The following is a 23,544-nucleotide window of genomic DNA, read 5'->3' as shown; positions in this document are numbered from 1 at the left end:
TATTTTATTCAACTCATTTAGACAAACCCAGTCTCATTTGTAAATGTTCAATTTGCTAATATCATATTCTTTGTTGTTGTTCGTACCACTTGACTATAGTCCTCAGTGAGACAGTAGTAAATCTTATGACACCTAAATCTAGAATTCGATCCACCGCGGTGAACATAGCAGATTGTCTAATGTATTTTTGCACTGAAAGAAACAAACATACTTATATAAAAGAAAATACTTTGGGATGAAGTCAAATAACGTTTTGAATACGCCAATTAAAAGTTTTGGACTTGCATTTTATTCACACTGTCACTAGAGGGTGCACAAAAAGATGTTGTTTGTTGTTTTGAATTAAGCACAAAGCTACACAATGGGCAATCTGTGCTCTGCCCACCAGGGGTTTCGAAACCCGGATTTTAGTCCATGCATTGTCACTAGATGGCACTTTGCTAGGCCGCCATGATGGGCTTGCATGACGTCAGAGACAACGACGTCTAAGAAGTGGAACAACAATCTTGATAAGATCACCATAGATGTTTCAACATTTATTCAATGGCTGGATTCATTTATGTTCTGAAATTAATACTGTTACTTTATGTATAATACACTTAACTAATTTATTATTTTTACATTCAATAATATTTTTTTCCTTTTTAACCATTTATATATAGATCACTGACGTCCTGATAAGAATACTTATTTAATACACACACTTATGACAGTATTCCGCTTTCACTAATTTGCCTTGATACATATAACCATGTTCATGACAAAATATATTTGAAGTCTATGAATATTTTATCATGAGATAAACTGAACTTTTTTTAGTTTAGATGAACACAAGGTCAATCATCTTACACATGATCATGTGGTGACCTACTAACAAAGAGCTGTCTCGATGTCAGGTAGTTTTAAGGTCTGCTGAAGAATGATTTTTTATTATATAAAGCTTCAAGTGGCTGGTAGTTGTTGTTGTTTTAATCTATAATAGCATTAAACAGTAAAGCATTCATTTATTATATGTAGTAGTAAACATAAGAAACATTTTCGAGATGGTGAAATTATGTAAAGTAAATTATTGTTTATAATACGTATGTTATAGTAGTTGTCTCATTGACTCGTGAAAGCAAAACATCAAGCATCCTTTGGAATACTGTGTGCTTAAAGTAACACTAATATTTGTAATTATAACATCTTTGGCTCATAGAGACACTAAAAAAGGGCATATGTGAAATGACATACTTTGTCATAAAGATAGTTATATAGATAAAGACAAACTGGTGAAAGTGTATGGTGTTTAAATGAGTGCTCTTTTCAGTACAGTATATATAAAAAGTAGGCTTAAGTATAGAAACTAAACTATAATTAGTATGTTAAGTGTAAATCGGCTATGTGTTTTCTTGTCAATATTCGTAGAAACAATAATTTGAAATATTTGTCAAGAGCACTGTTATATGGACAGTAAAATGTCAAACTAATGAATGTGCAAGCATATATGTTAAATTATTTCATGAGAATTGAGCAATTGTCCTCCTCAGGACATTAATTGGAAAAAAATGTGCTTAAATATAGAAATTAAAACTATAATCAGTATATGTCCAATGTGTATAAACTCGTACAAAGGCTGTCTTTTTCAATATTTATACAAAATATTGAGCATGGTAAAATCATTTCAGGAGTGCCTTAAAAACGTTAGTAACATTATTGTCCTATAGAAATATAATTAATAAAAATAAAATGAGGCTTGTTAACATTTGCGTGTCTTTCCATGAAACTATAGAAACATCTTTTTAAAACACAATTAAATGCATGTTGAAATATGTATGCAATCCTTTAAACTCTATCCAGCTTTCGAATACGTATGTTACTTTACAGTTTTAAAAACGTGTCTAAAAAATATTTTTTCTGAAGAACGTAGTTATATGGATAAATATAAACAAGTAAAACAATAATATTGTTGTAAGTGTATATGTTAAGTAAGTGTCCTTTTTAAAACATAAGCGATCTGCATATAAAAGTGTTTTATACCTAAAGTGACATCACTAGTATTAGAATAATTAAATCTAGCCATTGATTAAATTTGAGACATCTATACTTATCTCATTATGACTGTTGTTCCTTTTATGGGTGTTAAATTCTTTGACACCATATCTGTTTGTCATGGCGGTCTGTCAACACACCCCTAGCAACACGCCCTCTGATAACATCATTGTTCCTTAAGCAGATACATGTGTGTGACGCTCTCTGGCAGCGTGATTGACAGGTGGGAGATAACAACTGACTAAAGGTGTTTTTGAATCAAAGTAAAAATAGCAAATCACCAGAAGTTAAGCAATGTTGACTTTTTTTACCGATAACTCATGTTAAAACTATGATTTCTGTTACAGACCAAATTATCAACTTTATTTCAAATTCTGAAGATACTCGCCGCTATATAGAGTTTGTTGTTGAAGATATGTGGTATTTTATATTGTCCAAACTAAAACCATTTGGCCTATATCTTGATTCAGAAAATTCGTCGACATTCAAACAACTACTAGATCAAGTTGGTGATTATAAGAGGTAAACAAAAGAAGATTATGAATTTAAAGGATCATGATTCTTCGATAACTGCCTTAAATCATTTTGTTTCTACAAATTAAATATCTGCTGCTTTAGTGAAAAAGAATGAAGAATAGTTCATTCAATAGTTCATTCTCTTTATTAAACCATCTTTAAAAACTTGTAAAACAATAATATTGTTGTAAGTGTACATGTTAAGTAAGTGTCCTTTTCAGGACAAGCGATCTGCATATAAAATTAAACGCATGTTATATGGATAGTTCTTTCAGTAGTTCATTCTCTTTATTAAACCATCTTAAAAAGTGCATCAACATTTGAAATATTTTGATAATGACTTGCTTAAGAAAATTATATTTCATATTAAACAATTAAAGCTACATTCTGGAGATATAGGCCGTAATTTTCTTTGCCTCCACAGAAAAAGTTTACTGTATTCGACGTATAATCTTGCTTCTTTTTAAAAGAAATGCAGGCGGAAACGTCAAATACGTTAAACATTCTATTTATCTTGCGTTTGTAGTCATATTAATAACAATTTATAGTCTTCAATGTGTACTCAGCAACTGAATTTAAGTGATAGAGACCTATGAAAAACGAAATTCATTGTGTTGTACATTTGAACTCAAACGTATCTTGTTGCTTTTATATGTGTTTAATGGCTACTCGTTTTTAAATTTGAGGAACATAAAAAGGTTTCACATAAATATGTAGTTTATAATTCTTTTTTTTCTAGATTTGTAACTGTATGTCAATATTCAAGTATTATGTAAATCACAACTTGTCAGCTAAAAGTCTAAAACCAATAATAGAAAGGTTTTGAAAATGGTTAAGGCCGACGATTTTATGTGACATAAAACATATGTGGCCAATGCTGATAAGTTAACATTATGCATCATAAGATTTCTATTCATTTAGTGATTTTTGCAAAAATAAAATTAATAACTGTATGTATTGGTCATGCGGCAATATGTAAAGTTAATTAATTTGTACCTAAAATAGGAACATTTTAAAACAACAACACTCAGGAAAAATTTAAACATAATTGATACAATTATACTATAAAAAACGAGTTAACTCTTATCTTATCAACTACTTAATAGTAAAAATGGAAAAGGTTTCCAAATAATTCACGCACAGAAAACCATCCTATTAAATTTCTAAACGAAAAACTATATTACAATTACGGTATATTACGCGCATACATAATAATAATACTCTAAGACGTTTATTAGCGTTTCGGATATAACATATTAAAAATTTCTATAGAAGCAACCTTTTTGCTTACTACCTGCATGAGCATGTCAGCAAGCCTAACCCCTAGGTTGATTGGACAATCGCTACAAGGTTTATCCTGCTTACTTGAGTGGTCTGTGGTTATCCACATAGTAAGAACTATGTTTTTATGAAGTTGTGATTGTAGTTTTAATTCTTGTAAAAGTTGTAGCTGTTTGGAATATGGTTACCAAAGGTTTTTAGATTTTGGTTCATTCCATGGACATGTAAAAAACTGAACAAATAAATTGAGTAAAAAATTAAAATTTTAAGAGATCGTTGGTTATTCGTATAATTGCTAAAAAATAGCATTCGAAACACAAATAAATGCTTCATTATAAAACACACAAATAAGGCCATACGTATGATACGCACCCCACCACTACATCAAGCTTATCTTATTCTTTCGATTTACCCTTGAATGAGGTTAAGAATGAGGGGTGGAATCTTCCGAAAATTGTGCATCATCAAATTTAGACTATTGGCTTCATTTATTTAGTACAACTAACATACTTTTAGATTTTAAGAGTTTTGTTAGACAATTAATGAAAATGTCTGCCCAGCAGGCACCACTTACCAATCAACAGCAACAAAAAAGTTCTGACGAAGTAATAAGTTATAAATCTGATAACACTAACCTGGTCTTGTTACTGATTCTATAAATTGAGATTTTGGTTATCCTGTCAAATATTGTTTGTGCAATAATAATTAAATTATGTACAAAATTCCGCGGCCGTGTGATCTTATTACACTCTGAGACATGTTAATGGCGTAAATGTATTGTATTAATAACTCTTCTTTTAGAGTTGCTCTAATTGAGCTCAAGAAACTGGGTGAAGTTAACAACCAAGAATCATGGCGTCAATATGAGCACCAAAGATTATCTGATATTGTACAGAGTCGAATCTATAACCTTCAGGTGAGTGCTTTCCAACCGTATTGAAAAATTCTCGCATAAAAATCAAACAGTTAACTCTATACTGATTATAGTTATGTTTTTCAAATATTCAAAACTTTTACTCCTAAGAATAATTTCTCACCATATTTTAACCGTGTTAATTTTCTAGTTTCCTAACGTTTGCCAAACCAAGCGGATACTCGTTTGTGATCTCAAGAATTCTGCTGGTCTAGCTTCACGCGTACATGACATCATGTGGTGTCTCATCAACTCGTACAACTTAAATCAGACTATGGTGCTGGTAACGAAGCATTGGGAAAAATCCTTTGGCAAATGGGAAAAAGTCTTCAAACCCCTAAGCTCTTGTGATGTACCTCAACTGGAGAAACCCAGCCCATGGCCCGGCATTAACAGTTTGGTTTTTATCATTTACATTTACATACATATATATATATATACTCTTCAAAAAAAGAAACGCAAAATGGATATTTTTGTTATTTTAAAGAGAAATATATGTAATAACGTTACAAGCTCAGAGTATATGATGTTACACTTGTTGAGGCACTGATTGTCAGACCAAAATGACAATACAAGTTGTGCGCTTTGAAAACGGAAGAAAACATCGGATTTTTCGTGTCCAATAAAAACGCATTCGTGTCCAATAAATTTGTTTGAGAGATCTGCATGTTCTGCAAGTGCAACATGTGCAAAATCCCTATAAAAGTGACGGGTTCTCGGTTTCTATAGCTCAGTGTTAAGCCACCGACACGCAATACAGTTATGCCAACACTGACTGAAGCACAACGCAACAGCGCCATTGGTCGCTTGGAAGCAGGCGAATCTCGATCAGATTTTGCCAGAGCTGTAAATGTCCACCCAAGCACCATCACAAGGCTATGGAATCGTCACCAACAACATGGATCAACTTTTGACCGTCCACGATCTGGCAAACCTCGTGTGACCACGCCCGCACAAGATGGCTACATCCGGTGACGTAACCTTCGGGATAGGACCACCACTGCGACGTCTACTTCCTCAACCATACCAGGGCTGCGTGGGATTACCGATCAGACGTACGCAACCGTCGACAAGATTCTTAGGCCCCATGTGCAACCCATCATGGTGAACGTCAACGACGTTTTTTAACATGACAACGCCCATCCTCACACAGCCCGACTCACCACTGTCTTCTTCAGACACCACAACATCAACGTTCTTCCATGGCCCTCCAATCACCAGATTTAAATCCCATGGAACATCTTTCAGATGAGTTGGACCGACGTCTGCGACAGCGACAACCTCAACCGCAGACTCTACCTCAGCTTGCAGCAGCTTTGCAGGCTGAGTGGACAGCCATTCCACAGGATTTGATTCGTCATCTCATCGCTTCCATGGGCAGGAGATGCCAAGCAGTTATTGATGCTCACGGGGGGCATACTCGTTATTGACGTTGAGTGACGTTAAACTTCAAAGAGTGAGCGTGGACTTCACCTTTGCAGACTTTGGATGTTCAGCAGTGAATGTGCAAAGTTTCACATATGTCATACAGAACTAGCCGGAATAAACTTGTTAATAATATGTCTCAAATTTTGCCTTTTGCGTTTCTTTTTTGAAGAGTATATATCAAACCATTTGTTGATAAAAGTGTGTGTGTTTGCTTATAACTAACGACTCGCTGAACCGATTGTCACCAAACTTGAGATGTATGCTTAGGGACCCCACGTATAGTTAATATAGAGGGATATGTTTCTGTCTGGCATCCTAGGTTACTCCCCCTGGGCTCTTATGTCTTCTTTGTGCGTTGGTTAGATACGTCAAACCCCCCCCCTCATTGCAGAGTGGCATGTTTGAAGATTTAAATTTCTAGAAACCGGGTTTTGATAAACGTGGTGGATAGTGAATAAATAGCCCATTCTATAGCTTTGTGCTTAGCTTCAAACGACAACAAGAGATACGCCAACTAATATATATAATTTGTTTTATTCTTTAAATAACGAAAAGCTTTGCTAAAATTCAAAGAAATAGTTGTTGCTTTCCTAAAACATCCATCAGCGTTTTTAATTGTTAACGTGTTTCCTTCAGTGTTTTTAATTGTTAACGTGTTTCCTTCAGTGTTTTTAATTATTAACGTGTTTCCTTTAATGTTTTTAATCGTTTGCGGGTTGAATCAAGCGATTGGGGAATTGAAGGTTTTAGATCTTCACCACAAAACGTTGCAAACGTGTTTCGATTTATTCTGTTATCAAATATCTTGCATGTGACTCTGTATCCTGCACTGTGCACAAGATATAACACGATTCACAACAGTCTCTTTTCAAATTCACTGCATTTAAATTCACATCATGGAAAAGAGTGGCCTCACAACTGTTCTTCGATAAAACAGAATAACTCAGAAGTGCCTGCAGTGTTTTAGTTTGCCGCAATGGACTGCTACTTGCAAGTCTTTAACACTCCTACGAAAAGACGTTTCTAGTCCTGATTTCTCCAAGCCCGTTCCCCTGGCTGTGGTTTCGCTCGATAGTAGATAGGGACAGTGGGAATCTCGTTAATCCATTCATTAATGGATTTAAATGGCAATTTCATTTAAATACAAAATTATTAGCCTAATATTAATAACCTTTCAAGTTGCTCTGGGGCCTATTAGGCCCCACTTTTCGTCGGAGTGTTAAGTTCTGCATTAGGTTGAGCACGAATCTCATAAATCAACAAAGAAATTATTTTTTTGTAAATATACAGCTTTTTTTTTCAAGTAAGCCTGGTGTAAAATTGCGTCGAGTTCGAGTCTAGGTGATACACACTAAGTTAGTCGTCTAAACTGGGATTCGTTTGACAAAGTTAGTGCATTTATTCAAAGAAAACTGCATAATTTTGGAAACACCAAGCACAGTCGACCATCCCAAGGTACATTTCTTGAGACAGAACTCTCACGTTTAAACTGTACCTGCAAGAACTGCTAGCTAATCCCATGTTTATCATTCAGATCACTAGGACCACATAATTTTTGTAACCAACCAAATGCTTGAGTACCACGAAATTCATGCAACCAACCAATTGCCTGAAAAAAATCTCTGATTCACTTTCCAAGTGCACTTTCGTCAACATTTTTAGAATGGCTGAGAATACTTTCAAGCTCTGATCAACGATCTGACATGTTAACAAAGGAATTTATCTATAACATGCTAACACCGTTTACTTCTGTTCTACCTGAAAAGCTTTTTGTGGTCAAATATAAAAGAATGTTAACAGAAACAACTAATTTTGGAACATTCTATAATGTCAGCAGTGCAGCAACATAAAAATGTCAGACTTTACAATCAACCAACAAGACCCCAACTTAACGCGATTATCAAACTCTCCACAAACACAGTCAGTAGATGACATCTCGTCACTCTCATGCCATTGATTACAAGTCTTGCTTGTTCTGATTGGCTGAAATTGCTGACGAACTGGTGACGAAAGATGTTGAGTAGTTTGATGTAGGTCCTGACACGTAGGACCTTCGCGGCATTTTCTTAAATGGTTCATTTTAAAGGATGTATTGGTTGTTTCTTATAATTGATGTAAAATAGAAAACTTAGGTGAAACGCGCAAACCTATACGAGGGCTATCTGCGCTAGCTTTTCCTAATTTAGCAGTATAAGACTAGAGGGAGGGCAGCTATTCATCACCACCCGCCGCCAACTCGTGGGCTACTATTTTACCAACAAATAGTAAGGTTGACCGTCATATTATAACGCCTACCACGGTTGAGAGGGCAAGCATGCTCGGTGTGGCGGGGATTCGAACCAGCGACCCTCATATTATGAATCGAGAACCGTAACCTTCTGGCCATGCCAGGCCGTGAAATTATCTGAAGCAAGATTATAGTAAAGTAATTTGTGATACTTTGTTTTCGTCCCCCCTTCACTCTCTCTCCCTCCCTTCCTTTTATTTATTATATTTTTGTGCGCCAACAATACAAAGCGTGAAACGCACGTGTACCCAAATCACTTTTATTATTCGTCAGGATCTTTACCAGGCTATCCTGAAAATGAAATTATTTTAGGCAGGATTAAAGTAGATTAATCTATGATACATTGACTGTGGTCAAATACATCAATGGGAAGGGTGTGACCGTTTGGGACCAAAGTTGTAATTAAATCTTAAATCATTCAAGAGATGACGGAACTGTAAGCTAACATTTTGTATACAAAAAACAAACTCGTAACCGTTCTATGAGCTAGCATTCCGCGGCTAAAAATTATGTAATTGTACTTATATGTATTGCAGCTGGCCTATGCAGCAACTGTACAGTGAGCCAACAACTACAATCTCGTGACACATTAAATACTCACTGTGGGTTATAATTATCAGTGTAACCTGGTGTCACTAGGTCTAGAAAAAGGCCTAACTAGTTAGTTGCTCGGATATTCTTATGTTACTAGCCAGTATCAATACGTTCTCTTACTAGTTTATTTTTTGACCAAAGTTATCACCGTACTACATGTGATAACCATATTTTGATATTTTAAATAAGCCTTGATCTAAAGTTATGTTGTGTTGACAGCAGGCTTGATTCGTTGAGGGATGTCATCGAAGTGGACATTTTAAAGTTGTCTATCACTTAAACTTTTACATTCTTCAGTAAATATGTAAATATCGTTATTACAGTATACATATATCAACCAACATACAAAAATTGACGCCCTTATCTTTATTATGAAAAACTGTAGAGCACATACTATTTTATGCTTCAACATTTCAAAGTTATTTTTAATGAACAATCAAAGTTCCAGAAAAAAAACTACAAGTGAGCCCCATCTGTCGCGTCACAATTATAAGTCAGCGCTTAGTATCGGTCTGCTAGTGTTTAGAAGGCTATGGTGTGTAACTTGTGGCTAACGGACCGCTCTGTGAAATACAGTTCGATTTTCCGTGCGCTCCGTACTCTGGAGCCGTGGGGTGTGTTATAAGAGTGACAGACAAATTCAACTATTCGATTAGAGCAGCTCAAGAGTTGTAACTGGTTGCTTCATTCTTTCTACTCTACTGGTTGAAAATCAAGGATGGTAGGCAGAGAAGGCCCTTTGTATTGCTTTACACGGATATCCGAAACAATCCAAGATCAAAATCCTATTTGTGCTTTCTTATATATCGATACCATCCTGGTTCTAGAAACTGGTTTCTATCTTCATTGTAGAAATGCCTTCTTATTCAGCGAACGTTTTCAAAAAAAAATTTTCTTTTGAAACTGGAAATATAGACTAAAACTATTGGTCATTTTCCATAAACTCACAACTAAGATTTTTATTGGTACATCATAATTTATCAGATTAAACGTAACCAACTCATGAAATTTCTCTCTGAATACAAAAGATGGTGTAAACTCAGTATCTATGTGACGTCATTCTGAAATTATAGTTCCATTTATTCCGAATTATACTTTCAGAAAGTTGTTATTTTAAATTGTAAAAATATAAATAAACTTCACCAGCAGTTTTATAAATAAGTCGAGAGCTACACTGTCAAATAACTCTTGTATGTACATTTCTCATAGAAATTACAAAGCTTTAGTCGCAGCCTATTTCAACGATTTGTACGCGCAGTGCATTGGAGGGTAGTTGCACGTGCGACACGTTGCACTACTGGTAACATGTTTATCAACTGTTTATATGTTATCACAATGAAATTTCGACAGTACAATGCTACAATTAATAGACTTGTAGGTATAGATGACAAGCAAAAGCCATCGCAATGAAACTGGAAATATATTCTAGTACCATTAGTAAAACGATAACAAGAAGTTGACTTCAGAATAATCGTAACCCAAAGATCCCCAGATTCTTATGTCACCTTGTAATCGGCGTTTTGTTCTTTTACGAGAAAGATGACTGAAGAAGCTGGAGTTGTAGATGCCATTCAAAAACATACCGGTTATGTTCCAATTAATTTTTATACATCTAGCCTGCTAAAACGTAGTCTCAGAAAATGTAGTCTCTACGAACAATGGAGAATTTGTGGAAATTTGCTCAAAAGGTGTGTTGTGAAAATGATCTCGATATTTTCCCCGGGATCTTGTTGCAATGAAAACTGTGGTATCGGAAGGTTTGTTTTGTTGAAGTTGGCACAAAACTACATGAGGGATGTGCACTACCGTCCGTGTCTTCAAACATTAGTCGACGATTTATTTGCAAGGTCGTTAGTATATTTAATCTGTAGGGCTTAAAAGTATAATATTTGGTAACCAAATCAAACTGTGTTTTTAAGATACCAAACTTACATTATTACCACACGAAAACATTAATTTTCATTTCTTTTGTTCTCAATAATCGTAGAAGGATTTGATTAAGTTCGTGTTGTTGCTGTTTTTTATTTATTTAATTTCGTGCAAAGCCACTCGAGGGCTCTCTGCGCTAGTTTAGCAGTATCAAACCAGAGGGTAGGCAACTAATCAACACTAGCCACCGAAAACTCTTGGGTTACGAGGAGAGAGATTGACCGAAACTCGTAACGGATGATTAAGGTGCTCGACTCGCAATCTGACAGTCGCGGATCCAAATTTCCGTCCCATCAAACATGCTCGCCCTTCCAGCTGTGGGGGCGTTATAACGTGATAGTCAATCCCACAATTCATTAATAGAAAAGTAGCTCAAGAGTTAGCTGAACTACTCAATGCCCAATTATTCCTTTTTTCTTTATAGCTTCCAGTGAGTGAGTTATAACTATCTATAAGTGTTTTCAGTTTAAACGTGTGTTAGTTATTTATCAGGAAAATATAACTAGTACCTGCTTTCAGTGTTTTTTTGTGATTTTTAAACTAAATATCATTACATTTTATCCCATTGAAAGGATAAAGATCAAGTATTGTTAAACTTTAAGTATACGTTTGAATTGGTGAGTGTATCATTTATAATTTAGAGAGATATTTTAACATTAAGAAAATATAGATTAAAATTCCATTAGTCATCCTACCTAATTTTTTTCAGGTTTATTTTTTGTCTACAACGGGTGGCGTGGGTTTATTTTATATGTTTTCACGAGACAGTTTAGGAAAGTGCTTCAGAAACATGATAACATTATACGTTATGTTATAACGTGATTTCTTTTCTTTCAGATGCTGTAAATCGTGTCCTGCTCAGGTCTCTGCCTGCAGATCTTCTTCCGTCACTAAAGCTAATTTCCGAAAGTCCATTAGCCTGGTGGTATGGTCAGTTTGTCAAGTTCATTCTTCGACCCCAGGAAGAACTATTCAGTTATGCGAAGACTATCAAAGGTTCTGATTTCATTCATCCAATTGTAGGGTGAGTGTAACTTTGAAACTGGATGTTTAATGTGATTATAAAGAGTTGTTTTTCAAAGTTTCGTATTATCAGCGGCTATTCAATTGAACAGAGTATTTTTAGCCGCGGCAAAGCGGTTCATAGAAAGATTTGAATTTTGTGTGTATGTGTGTTTTCAAGTAGAAACTTTTATCTCACAGCTCTGTCACCTATTGACCGATTTCAGATTTAATGAATGTTTTGAATTCAGGAGATCAAACTCAAAAGGTTGATGTGTTTGATCATGCCCAAGGTCTCATTCATTAATTTACTCTAATCCTGACTAAAAGAATAAAATTTCAATTTGGGGGTAGTCTGATAGAGGTCCTAATGAGTACTAACATAGAATCGACTATACGAGCGCTTAACCCTTGATATTTCTGGTGCAAAGAAATATAACTGATAAAAATGAAGAAAATGCTTCATGAATTAATTTCTTCTAATTTTTTAAGTAACTTCAAATGCCTCGGCTGTTGAGGATTCCATCTTTTTTTTTTTTCGTAGATCAAAATATTTTTGAAGAATTATATTCTTTCTTAATTGTGACTTTTGCTTATACTATTGGTTAGAATATTTAATATACGTATTTTAGCAGATATTTTTTATAGAAATTATGTCGCATTGATTGCTTATTGCAGAGAGTTGAGAGTTATATTAAATCTAGATGTGCTTCCGCAGAGTCCCTGAAAGTATTCCGTTTCAGTTGTATGTTACGAATGAACATTGATTACTTTTAGGAAGGGTCTATAATAGCCTTTTCCGAGCGCAAAATGTTTATACTCTCTGATCATAAAGAGGTGCAAGTATCGGATATTAGAACTTCCTAGGCAGAAGTATTTCTTTTGCTTCATAAATTTGGAAATGAAAGGAACATGGATCAACTTGAGGCACCAAGACCATCCAGAAAGACACTTGTGACGTATTTTAACAGGTGAGAATACACAAATACAAAACTCTTTCTCTAAACCGTGCGCATTTCTAAAACAACAGTAAACAATATAATTAAGAATGATGTCCATCTAAAAGCAAGGCCAAGAGAAAATGGGTTCACAAAAAATATGCTTCCAATCACACCTCCAATTCAACTGTCATATACCTCAACTAGAGAAAGAAATGGATGTTCTAGTACAAAGACATGCTACATATTTGCCATCTTTTAGTTAATAAAGTGAAAATTTCAACTTCATATATGTGTAATTCTTCATGGTTTTCATAGCTTAATTGAAATAACAAAGCGATTCTTAAGCGAGCTATCAACCTTCATTTTTCTTTTAAAGTAAACTACGTTAAATGAAGATTAAAAAGTCTACTTTTTGTTATTTTTAATTATCGATATAAGTTATACTTCTCGGAGAATTGGGTAATAGTTACGAGTAGAGGTCTTTGATCTTCATTGCGTGTTTTCCAGTTGATCTCACAAGAACCAATCACCACTTTCTTGCGTCTAGAACTTGAGGGCTTATTGAAACATTCAATACAATGTTGGAACTTCAAAGAAAGGATTTTTATAAAAATTTTGCCAGACGTCACCATATATCTTTCATAGGTTTAGAAACATTTTCATGTGTTTTTTATTTCGTTAACTTGTTATGCAGAAGCTGATATTTTCCTTTCATTTAACATAACTTTAGGTAATTTCTATTAGCACTTTCATTCACTCAGTTTAACTTACAGAAGGAAGAACATGGACCAATAGAGTGTTTTTCTATTGCAGCGATTATAATTAGGAGATCTTAATGGTCCTACCCTCTCTACTCAAAACTTCAAAGCACACACGATTACTTATTCATTATATTGTACAATTGGAGTATTTTTATTCGAATTGTCAGCTACAACTCATTAAATGCAAATACTTTTATAAATTCATGTCTCAGCTCTTTCTTTGTGACTCAACTACTTGCAAAATTTGTACAAGAGCCTACAGTTTTTATCGGGTCTAAACTGTCTGTTTTCTTGGTCTTCCTCGAGATACCACAGTATTTGTGATATCACACGTAAAGACATGTTGATTAACTCATTGGATACAGAGCACGTGAACTTTTATAAAATCTGGTTGTTTAAATGGACTATAAGAAACCATTGTCTTTACGCTCTAGATGGATTATGGAAAGCAATAGGGAGGAGTACTACGGTTTTAATATCACAGTCTTTCGACAGAGTTTTTGGCAATGAAACTATGCTGTACAGCAATTGTCAAGATACACTGTAATCATACAGAACATGAACGGAGATGGTAAAGCTGCAAAATCGTTTTAACATACACTTAATATCTACAGTGTGTACATTTAAGATTGTCCTAAATCTTGTAAACTGGCCAAACTGGTTTTCAACAGATCGCGAATAGTAAGGATGTCCTCCTGATGTTACAATGAAACTTAATATTTATAAATCAAAACGAAAGAACAGTTTACTTAACTATACTCATTATCGTGTTTTATCTAATTAGGCAGCTTTATTTATAGTAGATTAATATTAATTATCAAGCTTTTAGTAACCAAATAACGAAGAGCACTGCTGTGTATAGTGTTCATAGGTTTAAAAGATATATATATTTATAGCTTATGTATATGTATATTCAAATATCTACCTAGAAGAAGTTGTTCGCATTTATATTTCCCACAGTTATAGCCCTTCGTCTTCCGATGGGGTGGCAAGAAGTCAGGGCTTTTAAGGGTTACAATACAAAAAAATCGAGTTTCGATACATCACAGTTAGTCCATTTTATAGCTATGTGCTTAAGAATAAACTTATGTTTCTATTCCTTACTTTACATCATAAATTATTTTTTCTCTTGCTAATTTTATATTAGTGTTTTAAGATATCTCGGCTTGATGGTAAGACTGAGGACAAAAACGCCAAAAATTAGATTATCAACTGCGTTTAAAAATCATTGAACCGAAGTCAAAGCAATTGTTTTCATAAATGTAAACTTTTATGACATTTAAATTTTGAATTTTCCAGATTTCTATTGAATTAAAAATAAAAGCACTTTCCAAATTTGTATTTTAACGTGTTTTATCGTTTCAGGTTTTACAATGTTTTGCAAGTCCTCCGATGGATAATCTGTACATTTATAGACTCGCAACGCTTATAACCAAATTTTAACTCGCCATGACAGAGAGATAAAACTGATAAAACAACGGCAATAACGTATTTAACAGTTTCGTATTTTTTCATATTTTACTATTTTTTTTATCTTACACTTACAGCTTACACGTTAGACGAACAGATAAGATTGGCAAAGAAGCCTCGAGTTGGAACGTAGAGGAATATATGGTTCACGTAGAGGATTTTTATAGACAGTTGGAGCTGGAGCAATCTGTGTCAGTTAAGAGAGTTTTTGTGGCAACGGACGATCACAAAGTATTAAGAAGCTTACAAGAAAGGTATGATTGAAAATATTTTTACCTTATAAAAGAAACCAGCTAGAAGATATTATTGGGATAATATTTATTTTTCTAAAATGTGTTTCCTAACAGCGAGATCAATCACGTACAACTTGTACTTTGTACGTTAAACGTTGTGCGTGATCATGTTTTATTATTAGAGACAAAATAAAAGAGACAAAATTTAAATTTTTATTGTTCACCACCATATCTTGTATGTTTACACTTAAGAGTAAAACATATATATTTTTTAATATTCATGATTAATATAATTTAAATTTTTATTTATTTAAAAGAAATATATGGCTTTAAATTGAGCTGGATTATTTAATGACTTTGTTCAAAAAATACTTCAGTCACAGTTTAAAAAAAATTACTTTTATTTAACAATGTGAAATATATAAAATGTATAGAAATTCAAACTAGAGGAAAGTAAGGCAAACATTTTTAGTCTTTAAATAAAAAAAATATTTTAGCCATCCATGTTCTTCAACATGAATAATTCTAATTTATTCATAAAATTCTGTACTTTTGGCCCTACTGAAAGACACCTTTTCTTCCCTTTCGGAACTTCATTCCACTTTCTGGGTTTAAATTCACGAAACACCTAAAAACGCAAAGAGAATGTTTCATAATGCTAATATTATTAACTAATAAAACATGATTCACTACAAACTAGTTGTTAGTTGATGAAGCTCTGCAGAAAAATTAGGTAAAATTCATTAAATAGAAAACACAAATGTTAAACATGATTTTATAAAGAAAGTTATAATGTTGCATATATAGTTATGTTTTAAGTGTTATGATGCAAAATTCCAGTTTTCAATTGATTAATTTTTATGCTGCTGTTATCTTATGTTCTAAATACCTGATACTAAATCTATATAGAACCATGTTTAGAACCATACAAAAATAGTATGTATGTCTGGCTAATAACAATACAAATTGGAAGTGTCAATACCCTAAGACCCTACATGGCCAGGTGGTTAGGGCACTCGACTCGTAATCCGACGGTCGCGGGTTCGAATCCCCGTCACACCAAACGTTCTCGCTCTTCCAGTTGTGGGAACGTCATAATGTGACGGTCAATCACACTATTCGTTGGTAGCCCAAGAATTGGAGGTGGGCGATGATGACTAGCTGCCTTCCCTCTAGTCTTACACTGTTAAATTAAGGACGGCTAGCGTAGATAGCCCTCGCGTAGCTTTGGCCGAAATTCAAAACAAACACATGATACCCTAATCTTTTAATATATGTGACAAACATTTTGTAACAAGATCTAAAATATGTGCTAAGCGTAGACTAACTATTAGAAAATAGTCCATGAGCAAAATAAATCCAGGTTTAAAATAGAAACATGCAATGGGCCTAGAATAGGGTCTATAGTCCCCGCATACAACGCTTACTTCCACCACCACATAAAAGAGGCTGACAGCTACAACTCTTTTCCCCTAAAATGTGAAAAGACCCCTCGGGATGGATCCCTTTACGTGATATGGGGACATTCCGCAGAAGGTTCCGTTCTTTCAGCTTAACTCCTCTGAAATCTGGCGACCCGTGAAGGCGAGAAGAGCATCCTGATGAATGAAGGGTGCAATCCTGACACACCACTTTGGCCTTGAATTTCTGTAGACGGTCAGCCTTGGGGTGCCCGTCTTGGGTCAATCGGCTGATCCACCTGGACTAGAGTAAATCACGTACCAGTCTTGGACGTTCTCAACAGGTGTTGTGGACATTATGTCTGATTCTGGTATTAAGTATTAAAAAGCTTACAAAAAAGGTATGATTGAAAATATTTTTTACTTTATAAAATAAACCAGCTAGAAGATATTATAGCTTATGAGATTTGAGTCCAATGTTTTTGCGTGCGTGTTAATTGATTTGATATTAGTCATTGGTTTGGCTACATATGGAGTATAATGTTCACTCTTGGGCTTCTTACAACAGACAAGAAATGAATTGTTGAAAGGGATTCAGGAGAGACAAACTAAGATGATACCTGGAAAAGACAAGTTGTTCTCTGAAGATAGGTTAAAATCTCTAAAATTGTTTATCTTTAAATAAGAAGAGTTAGAAGGAATCTAGTTGACCTGCTAAATATTCTTGAAGAAATTAATAATGTTGATGCGTCATCGCTGTTTGTATTTAATGGTAAGAATGATAAGATTAAAACGCAAATATAAACCTTGGCAGGGTAGGAGTCATTTTCACCAAAGACAATTTTATTTTTTCTAATAGGATGGAATGGATTGCCATCAAATATGGTGGCTACAGTTAGTTCAAGAAAGTTTAAGGGAAGGCTTGATGAATACTTGACTGATAAGAGCTGGCTCTAAATCATGGGCGTACACGGAAGGGGGGACTTTCCCCACGTGTAAAATGAGAAGCAAAATTATTTCTTTATTCATTCAGCATATGTTATATGAATTTTTTATTCAATTCACAATTTCATACTACTCTTTTCCCACCACCTGAATAACTTCTAAGAACTCCCATGCCCTGAGCCTGTCAGTGTTTAATTTAGTGGATGAGACGGCCTACATGGACAAAAAATCCCTTTTTTGTCTTTTAGTGTTGTATTATTGGACGTGCCTTGAGTTCTCCAGCTAAAAATACTCTAGTAATTTTTCTTAACGAAAGAACATAATAAAAAAGTAATTTGATGAAAACGAGAACAAACGTAATTACAGACTGTTTACAACCATAACTGCACTAGTTAACATCTCTTTATTACTGTTAGCTTTTCAAAGAAAAAAGCTGGTTTTACTAGAAATTGTGACACGCAGGTACAAAAATATGCTATTCTATAGAGAAGACGAATTTTTTAAGTTGTAATTGTATAATATTCAAAGTAAAGAATATGCAACTTCGTAATTTTAACATTCTGTTTTATGAAAAAGAAACAACAAACAAATTATATGGTCTTTCTATGATGCGAGTTGTCAAAAATTACCTTAAAGGTGAATTTTACAGAAAAAAGAAAACTTTGCAATCAAAAGAACTACTCATACTGATTAATTTTGTAGGTTCACATTTTTTATAAAAAATATATACTAATAAATGAAACATAGAACTTGGTGCAGAAAGAGCCCTTTCCGAGCGGCAATCCAAACGATTTAGGTTTTACGTTTGCCGCTAGAAAAAGTACTGTGACGTAATAGTTACCAAACAAACCGCCAACGCCAGCGCGTTGAATGTAAATAAACATGGCCAGTGCATACGGAGAAACAGAGGCGGAGTCTGTTTTGACTTTGTGTTCTGAACAGTGTCGAGTAGCGCCATATCAATTCGAACCTACTCTGAACGAACCTAGAACAGTTACTTTTGACACAGATCTGACAAGTTCTAGTAATGAGAACAGTTCCACGAGCGAGAGTAGCGGAACTGTGAGTGATACTGATAGCGCCCAGGCCGGTTGCGAGTCAGTCATACCTCTAGTGGAAGAATGGTAAGCCTAAGTCGTGACAACAAATATGGTATGTATTATTTCACGTGCAATTTTAAGCATCTCGAAACCTGTCTGGTGTTTATAAATTATTGGTATTACAGACTGGGTTTTATTTGTTTATACTTTGCTTACTATGGTAAGTAATAATCTGCCCTTCCACAATCATTGTACCGGGTATTTATGACTCGTAATAAAATAAATTTCAATTATACGTCATAATTCTGTCAATAAAATCAAACTAGATGTAGCAGTCTGAATAGTTAACTTATCTTGAAATGTTAAATTTGAAAAATGGAATTCTTCAAACTTTTCTATATTTAAAAATGATACAAAAACATCTACAGAATGATCTACCAGCTTTTAAACTTGGAATATACTCTATTTGGGATAGATTTGTCCACTGTCTAGACTAGGAAATCAAGATTTCACTGGCTTTCAGGTGCCACAAATGCAAAACACGCTCATGAATGTGAAATATGTATGTCTAGTTACATTCTTCAAAAACTTGTACTTTTTAAATTATTATATTATTCTAGTTATTGTTTATCGTTTTATACTGCACACATACCTTTAAGTTTGTTCTTTTCGTGATGGCAAGGGATGGCTTCAGAGTGGTGGAACCTGTACGCTGCAGGCTGAGATCAGTCCTCAGCCGACACAAAACATGAGCGTTCAAAGTGATCTTGACAAAGCTTTGCATGGTGTGAAGGAGTCCTGTTCTTCCTATCGACCATCCGCACCCACTGTCGCCACCTTGCCGGTTCCTTCTCCTTGCACGGAAACGAAAAGAAGCTTTTGCCCGATGCCGAACCGTTTTACAACCATAAACAACGCAGTAAACCATGTTATCATAAAACAAACATAAAGTAGCAATATCAAGACAAAAAATAGTCTCACAAAGTATGTAATTCGAAAAAAGCACAGACAGATTTATATAAAACACCAGCACTTAAAATAACAAAATGGTCGGCGCGCAACGAAGCGTGTTTGACAACTATTATGTCATAGTTGTAAGACGTCACGGAAACAGCTGAACGACCGAGAGGAACTTGAGTTCGAGGACCCGCATATTTTGTTTCATTTTTACTCAAAAACTAAAGTGTTTAAAAATATGGCAACCACACAGGAATTATACTTAACCAAAGTACAGTTTCTAAGGCAATTATTAAATTTGTTGAAAATTCACCTTTAACCCTCAGATTACCTACTTCTTCATGTGGTGCTTGCTACAGACGAGATCCACATATTGAGTGATTTTATATTTTTCTTTGTTACGCCACTCAGTTTAAATAACGGATATAGACATTTTCACCCGTAATTACTGAAATTATTTATTTGTTTTTGAATTTCGCGCAAAGCTACTTAAGGGCTACCTACACTAGCCATCCTTAATTTAGCAATGTATGGCTAGAAGGAAGGCAGCTAGTCTTCACTACCCACTGCCAACTCTTAGGCTTCTCTTCTACCAACAAATAGTAGGATTAAATATATTACATAATAACTCCCTCACGGCTGAAAGGGCTAGCACGAGCCACCAGGCCAAGTCAGGTCAATTAGTGAAATTAATTGTAATATTCGCGGTGTTTCTACTTAGCAACATGTATATAAAAATTCAGTGGAATACATATGGATCTCACCAGTCAGAGTTACAATGTAACAAAATACAGATTTGTTTTATTGTTAGTCACATAATTTGGCTTCAGAAAATTAAATTTGGGGAAGGTATCACTTATAATCAACTTGAAACTTTTTAACTGAAGATTCTCCAACGTTTAGAACCCAATGCAACACGAAGTATAAAGTTCTTGGACGTATTAAAAACATCCGATAAAAAATGTTTCAGGTACAACCAGACGTTACGTGCAAAAAAAAAGTGCGTGCTAAGCTTGAAGAAGTACTCTTCTTCCACAAACCGTCTACGGCCAGTGGCTATTTGCTTTATTTTTATGGTAATTTGGGTTTTTTCTACCGCATGTTCAAGCAAAACTTACTGGTATCTTTTTTGTTCTCATATTTTGACAGTGTCTGAATGAAAAGTTGTCATCGCCAATTGCACTTATCAAGTGGCATCTCACGTTTTACAAAGAAAAATAAATTGTTTGTTTTCGAATTTCACGCAAAGTCACACGAGGGCTATCTGCGCTAGCTGTCCCTTATTTAGCAGTATAAGACTAGAGGGAAAGCACCTAGCCATCACCACCCCTCCTCCAACTTTTCGGCTTGTCTTTTACCAACGAATAGTGAGATTGACCGTAACATTATAAGTCTCCACGGCTGAAAGGGATAGCATGTTTAGTATGACGGGGATTCGAACCCGCGACCCTCAGATTATGAGTCGAATGCTCTAACCACCTGACCATGCTGGACCACGAAAAGAAATACTAACATCCATGTGACGCAGGTGTTTATTACATGTTACCAACCTAAAAGAAATAATTTTAAGAGTAGTATCATAAAAATTAAGGACTAATAGAAAGATCCAAGGCTCGAGTCGCGATACGGCACTGCTCACTTTCATTTCTCGAGACGTTATAACCGTAATAGTTAAGCAAGCTGTTCTGTTGTTTTAAATGCTATCTCACGTACTTGATTTGTGAAATTAAAATACAGTCTACGAAAACGAAAATTTTCTATTTAATACAATAAACAAACAACACACCATATCATTAATATGTATCTTGACCTCTTTGTGAGCGTGTTGTTTTGTTTTGTTTTCAGTTACAAGAACTACACTTTCCTCACCAATTTAAAAGGAATTAAGACAGCTGAAGTGGTGAAAAACCGTTTCAGCATGAAATCACTTTTTGGAGCAGTTACGGATGTTTTCCTCCTAGCTCACACAGACTTTCTAGTCTGTACGTTTTCATCTGGGGTAAATACTCACACTTATTTTATTGTATAGTGTGCTATCTAGTGTTCTAATGGATCATTCACCTTGTATATGATAAACAGTTTTCAATAGTACGTTAAATGTGTTAATAACATTATCCTTCAATAGAAACACATGTAGCATATAACTAAAAACGATATAAATAAGATGAGACAAGACAAAATCTGTATTTAATCCTGTGAAAATACAGTAACACCATTTGCCTTTGTAAAATACACACCCACAATAGGTCTAGTTTGTAAAATACATGTAAGTAAAAAATATAAACAAACAAGTATGGAATGAAATATTTTGGGGGAAGTCAATAAGATGACTGCCTGTGTGGATAAAGAAATAGCATATTTAAACCACAAAGTCAAACTCGTGAAACGGTAAGATTAACATTGTTAAATTATTGCATCATATTTAGAGGTGTTATCACGAGAAAAAAATTCTCCCTCAGGAATTGCAAAAAATATTATTAGACATAGAAGTAAAAACCCCAAGTAGTAAGTTAAATGTAATAGCAACACAATCTAGTTCTTGAAAGAGCAACAGTGTGCCACGCAAGTTAAATATATCAGGTCGTCCCATAAGTAATATCCGAAAATTTAATTCTGAAGGTTTGTTTGTTTGTTTTGAATTAAGCACAAAGCTACACAATGGGCTATCTGTGCTCTGCCCACCACGGGTATCGAAACCCGGTTTTTAGTGTATAAGTCCGAAGACATACCACTGTACCACTGGGGGGCAATTGTGAAGGTGTATCATAATTCTTGTCTTTGTAGAAGGCTTTAATGACTAAAATATGTAGTACGACGTGTATAAAAATCTTCAGACATATAAAAGAAACTAAGCCAACTCCACTTTTCCAGATTATTAATCAAATAAACCCTTATGCAGGTGGATGTGTCTGAGGAGCACATTAGGCATATAATGCTTTACGAGTTTAAAAAAGGCAATAGTGCAGAAGAAACTATATGAAATATTCAAGGTGTTTATGGTGCGGAGTCTCTCAATGAAAGAAAATGTTGAATGTGGTTTCGGAAGTTCAGATCAGATTGACTACTGCTTGAGTGACGCGCCAAGTTCAGGTCGTCCTGTTGAGTTTAATGATGACTTGCTGCTGGCTGCATTTGATGAAGATTGTGCTGTAACAGTTGAAGAGCTAACATAGAAGCTCAATTCAACTCAATCAACAGTTCACTGTCATCTGCAACAGTTTGGAAAGGTGTCAAAACTTGGAAAATTGTTCTCCCATGATTTGACAGTAGTCAACCTCAGAGCAAGAGTGGACATTTACACTTCTCTGCACTCTCGTGAACGTGACTCACCTTTCTTGGGGGCCAGGTTAGTGATTGGAGATGAAAAATGGATATATTATAAAAATGTTAAGCGCCGCAGACAATGGCTCAGTGCAGGTAAACTTACCACTGGGAAAGTTTTGTTAAGCGTTTGGTTGGATATTGTTGGTGTGATCCGCTTTGTGTTGCTGCCACTCAATGTAACAATTACATCAGACTTCTATTGTCAACAGTTAGAACATTTGGGTATTGTACTGAAAGAAAGGAGGCCTGCTTTGATCAATCGTAAAGGTATTGTGTTACACCAGAATAATGCATGGCCTCATACACAAAGGATCACATCTGCAAAGATTGCAGAGCCAGACTGGGAAACACTTCCACATCCTCCTTATTCTCCATACCTGGCCCCATCTGATTATCATCTATTCCGAAGTTTGCAGAACTATCTTGATGGAAAAGAGTTTGGAACACATGAAGATGTCAAAACTACTCTCTCTGCATTTTTTTCCTCCAAAC

At 34.9% G+C, this 23,544-nt stretch overlaps 2 protein-coding genes across 3 annotated transcripts in view; one reads left to right on the top strand and one right to left on the bottom strand.

Moving 5' to 3' along the window:
• Window positions 1-23,544, top strand: part of LOC143248801 (alpha-(1,6)-fucosyltransferase-like) — a 41,601-nt gene that overhangs the window by 13,217 nt on the left and 4,840 nt on the right. For both annotated transcript variants that reach the window (XM_076497564.1, XM_076497563.1), the window contains exons 4-9: window positions 2,379-2,553; window positions 4,630-4,744; window positions 4,893-5,136; window positions 11,817-12,003; window positions 15,231-15,407; window positions 21,574-21,727. In XM_076497564.1, coding sequence (XP_076353679.1) covers window positions 2,379-2,553; window positions 4,630-4,744; window positions 4,893-5,136; window positions 11,817-12,003; window positions 15,231-15,407; window positions 21,574-21,727 — 1,052 coding nt within the window. The remainder of the gene's footprint in view (window positions 1-2,378; window positions 2,554-4,629; window positions 4,745-4,892; window positions 5,137-11,816; window positions 12,004-15,230; window positions 15,408-21,573; window positions 21,728-23,544) is intronic.
• On the bottom strand, window positions 15,579-20,193 carry LOC143248803 (uncharacterized). The gene is made up of 2 exons (XM_076497573.1): window positions 19,424-20,193; window positions 15,579-16,014 (listed from the first exon to the last, which is right to left on the bottom strand). The coding sequence occupies exons 1-2, from the start codon at window positions 19,697-19,699 to the stop codon at window positions 15,880-15,882; spliced, it is 411 nt and encodes a 136-aa protein (XP_076353688.1). The 5' UTR covers window positions 19,700-20,193; the 3' UTR covers window positions 15,579-15,879.

The sequence above is a fragment of the Tachypleus tridentatus genome, chromosome 4 (genome assembly GCF_004210375.1).
Source record: "Tachypleus tridentatus isolate NWPU-2018 chromosome 4, ASM421037v1, whole genome shotgun sequence".
NCBI classification, from domain to species: domain Eukaryota; kingdom Metazoa; phylum Arthropoda; class Merostomata; order Xiphosura; family Limulidae; genus Tachypleus; species Tachypleus tridentatus.
This window is presented reverse-complemented; position numbering and strand designations above follow the sequence as displayed.

Coding starts and splice junctions, on each gene's coding strand:
- LOC143248803 (XM_076497573.1), bottom strand. CDS start 19,699: ATGGTTTACTGCGTTGTTTATGGTTGTAAAACGGTTCGGCATCGGGCA. Junction 16,015..19,423: donor CGAAAAGAACAAACTTAAAG/GTATGTGTGCAG, acceptor TTGCGTTTTTAG/GTGTTTCGTGAATTTAAACC.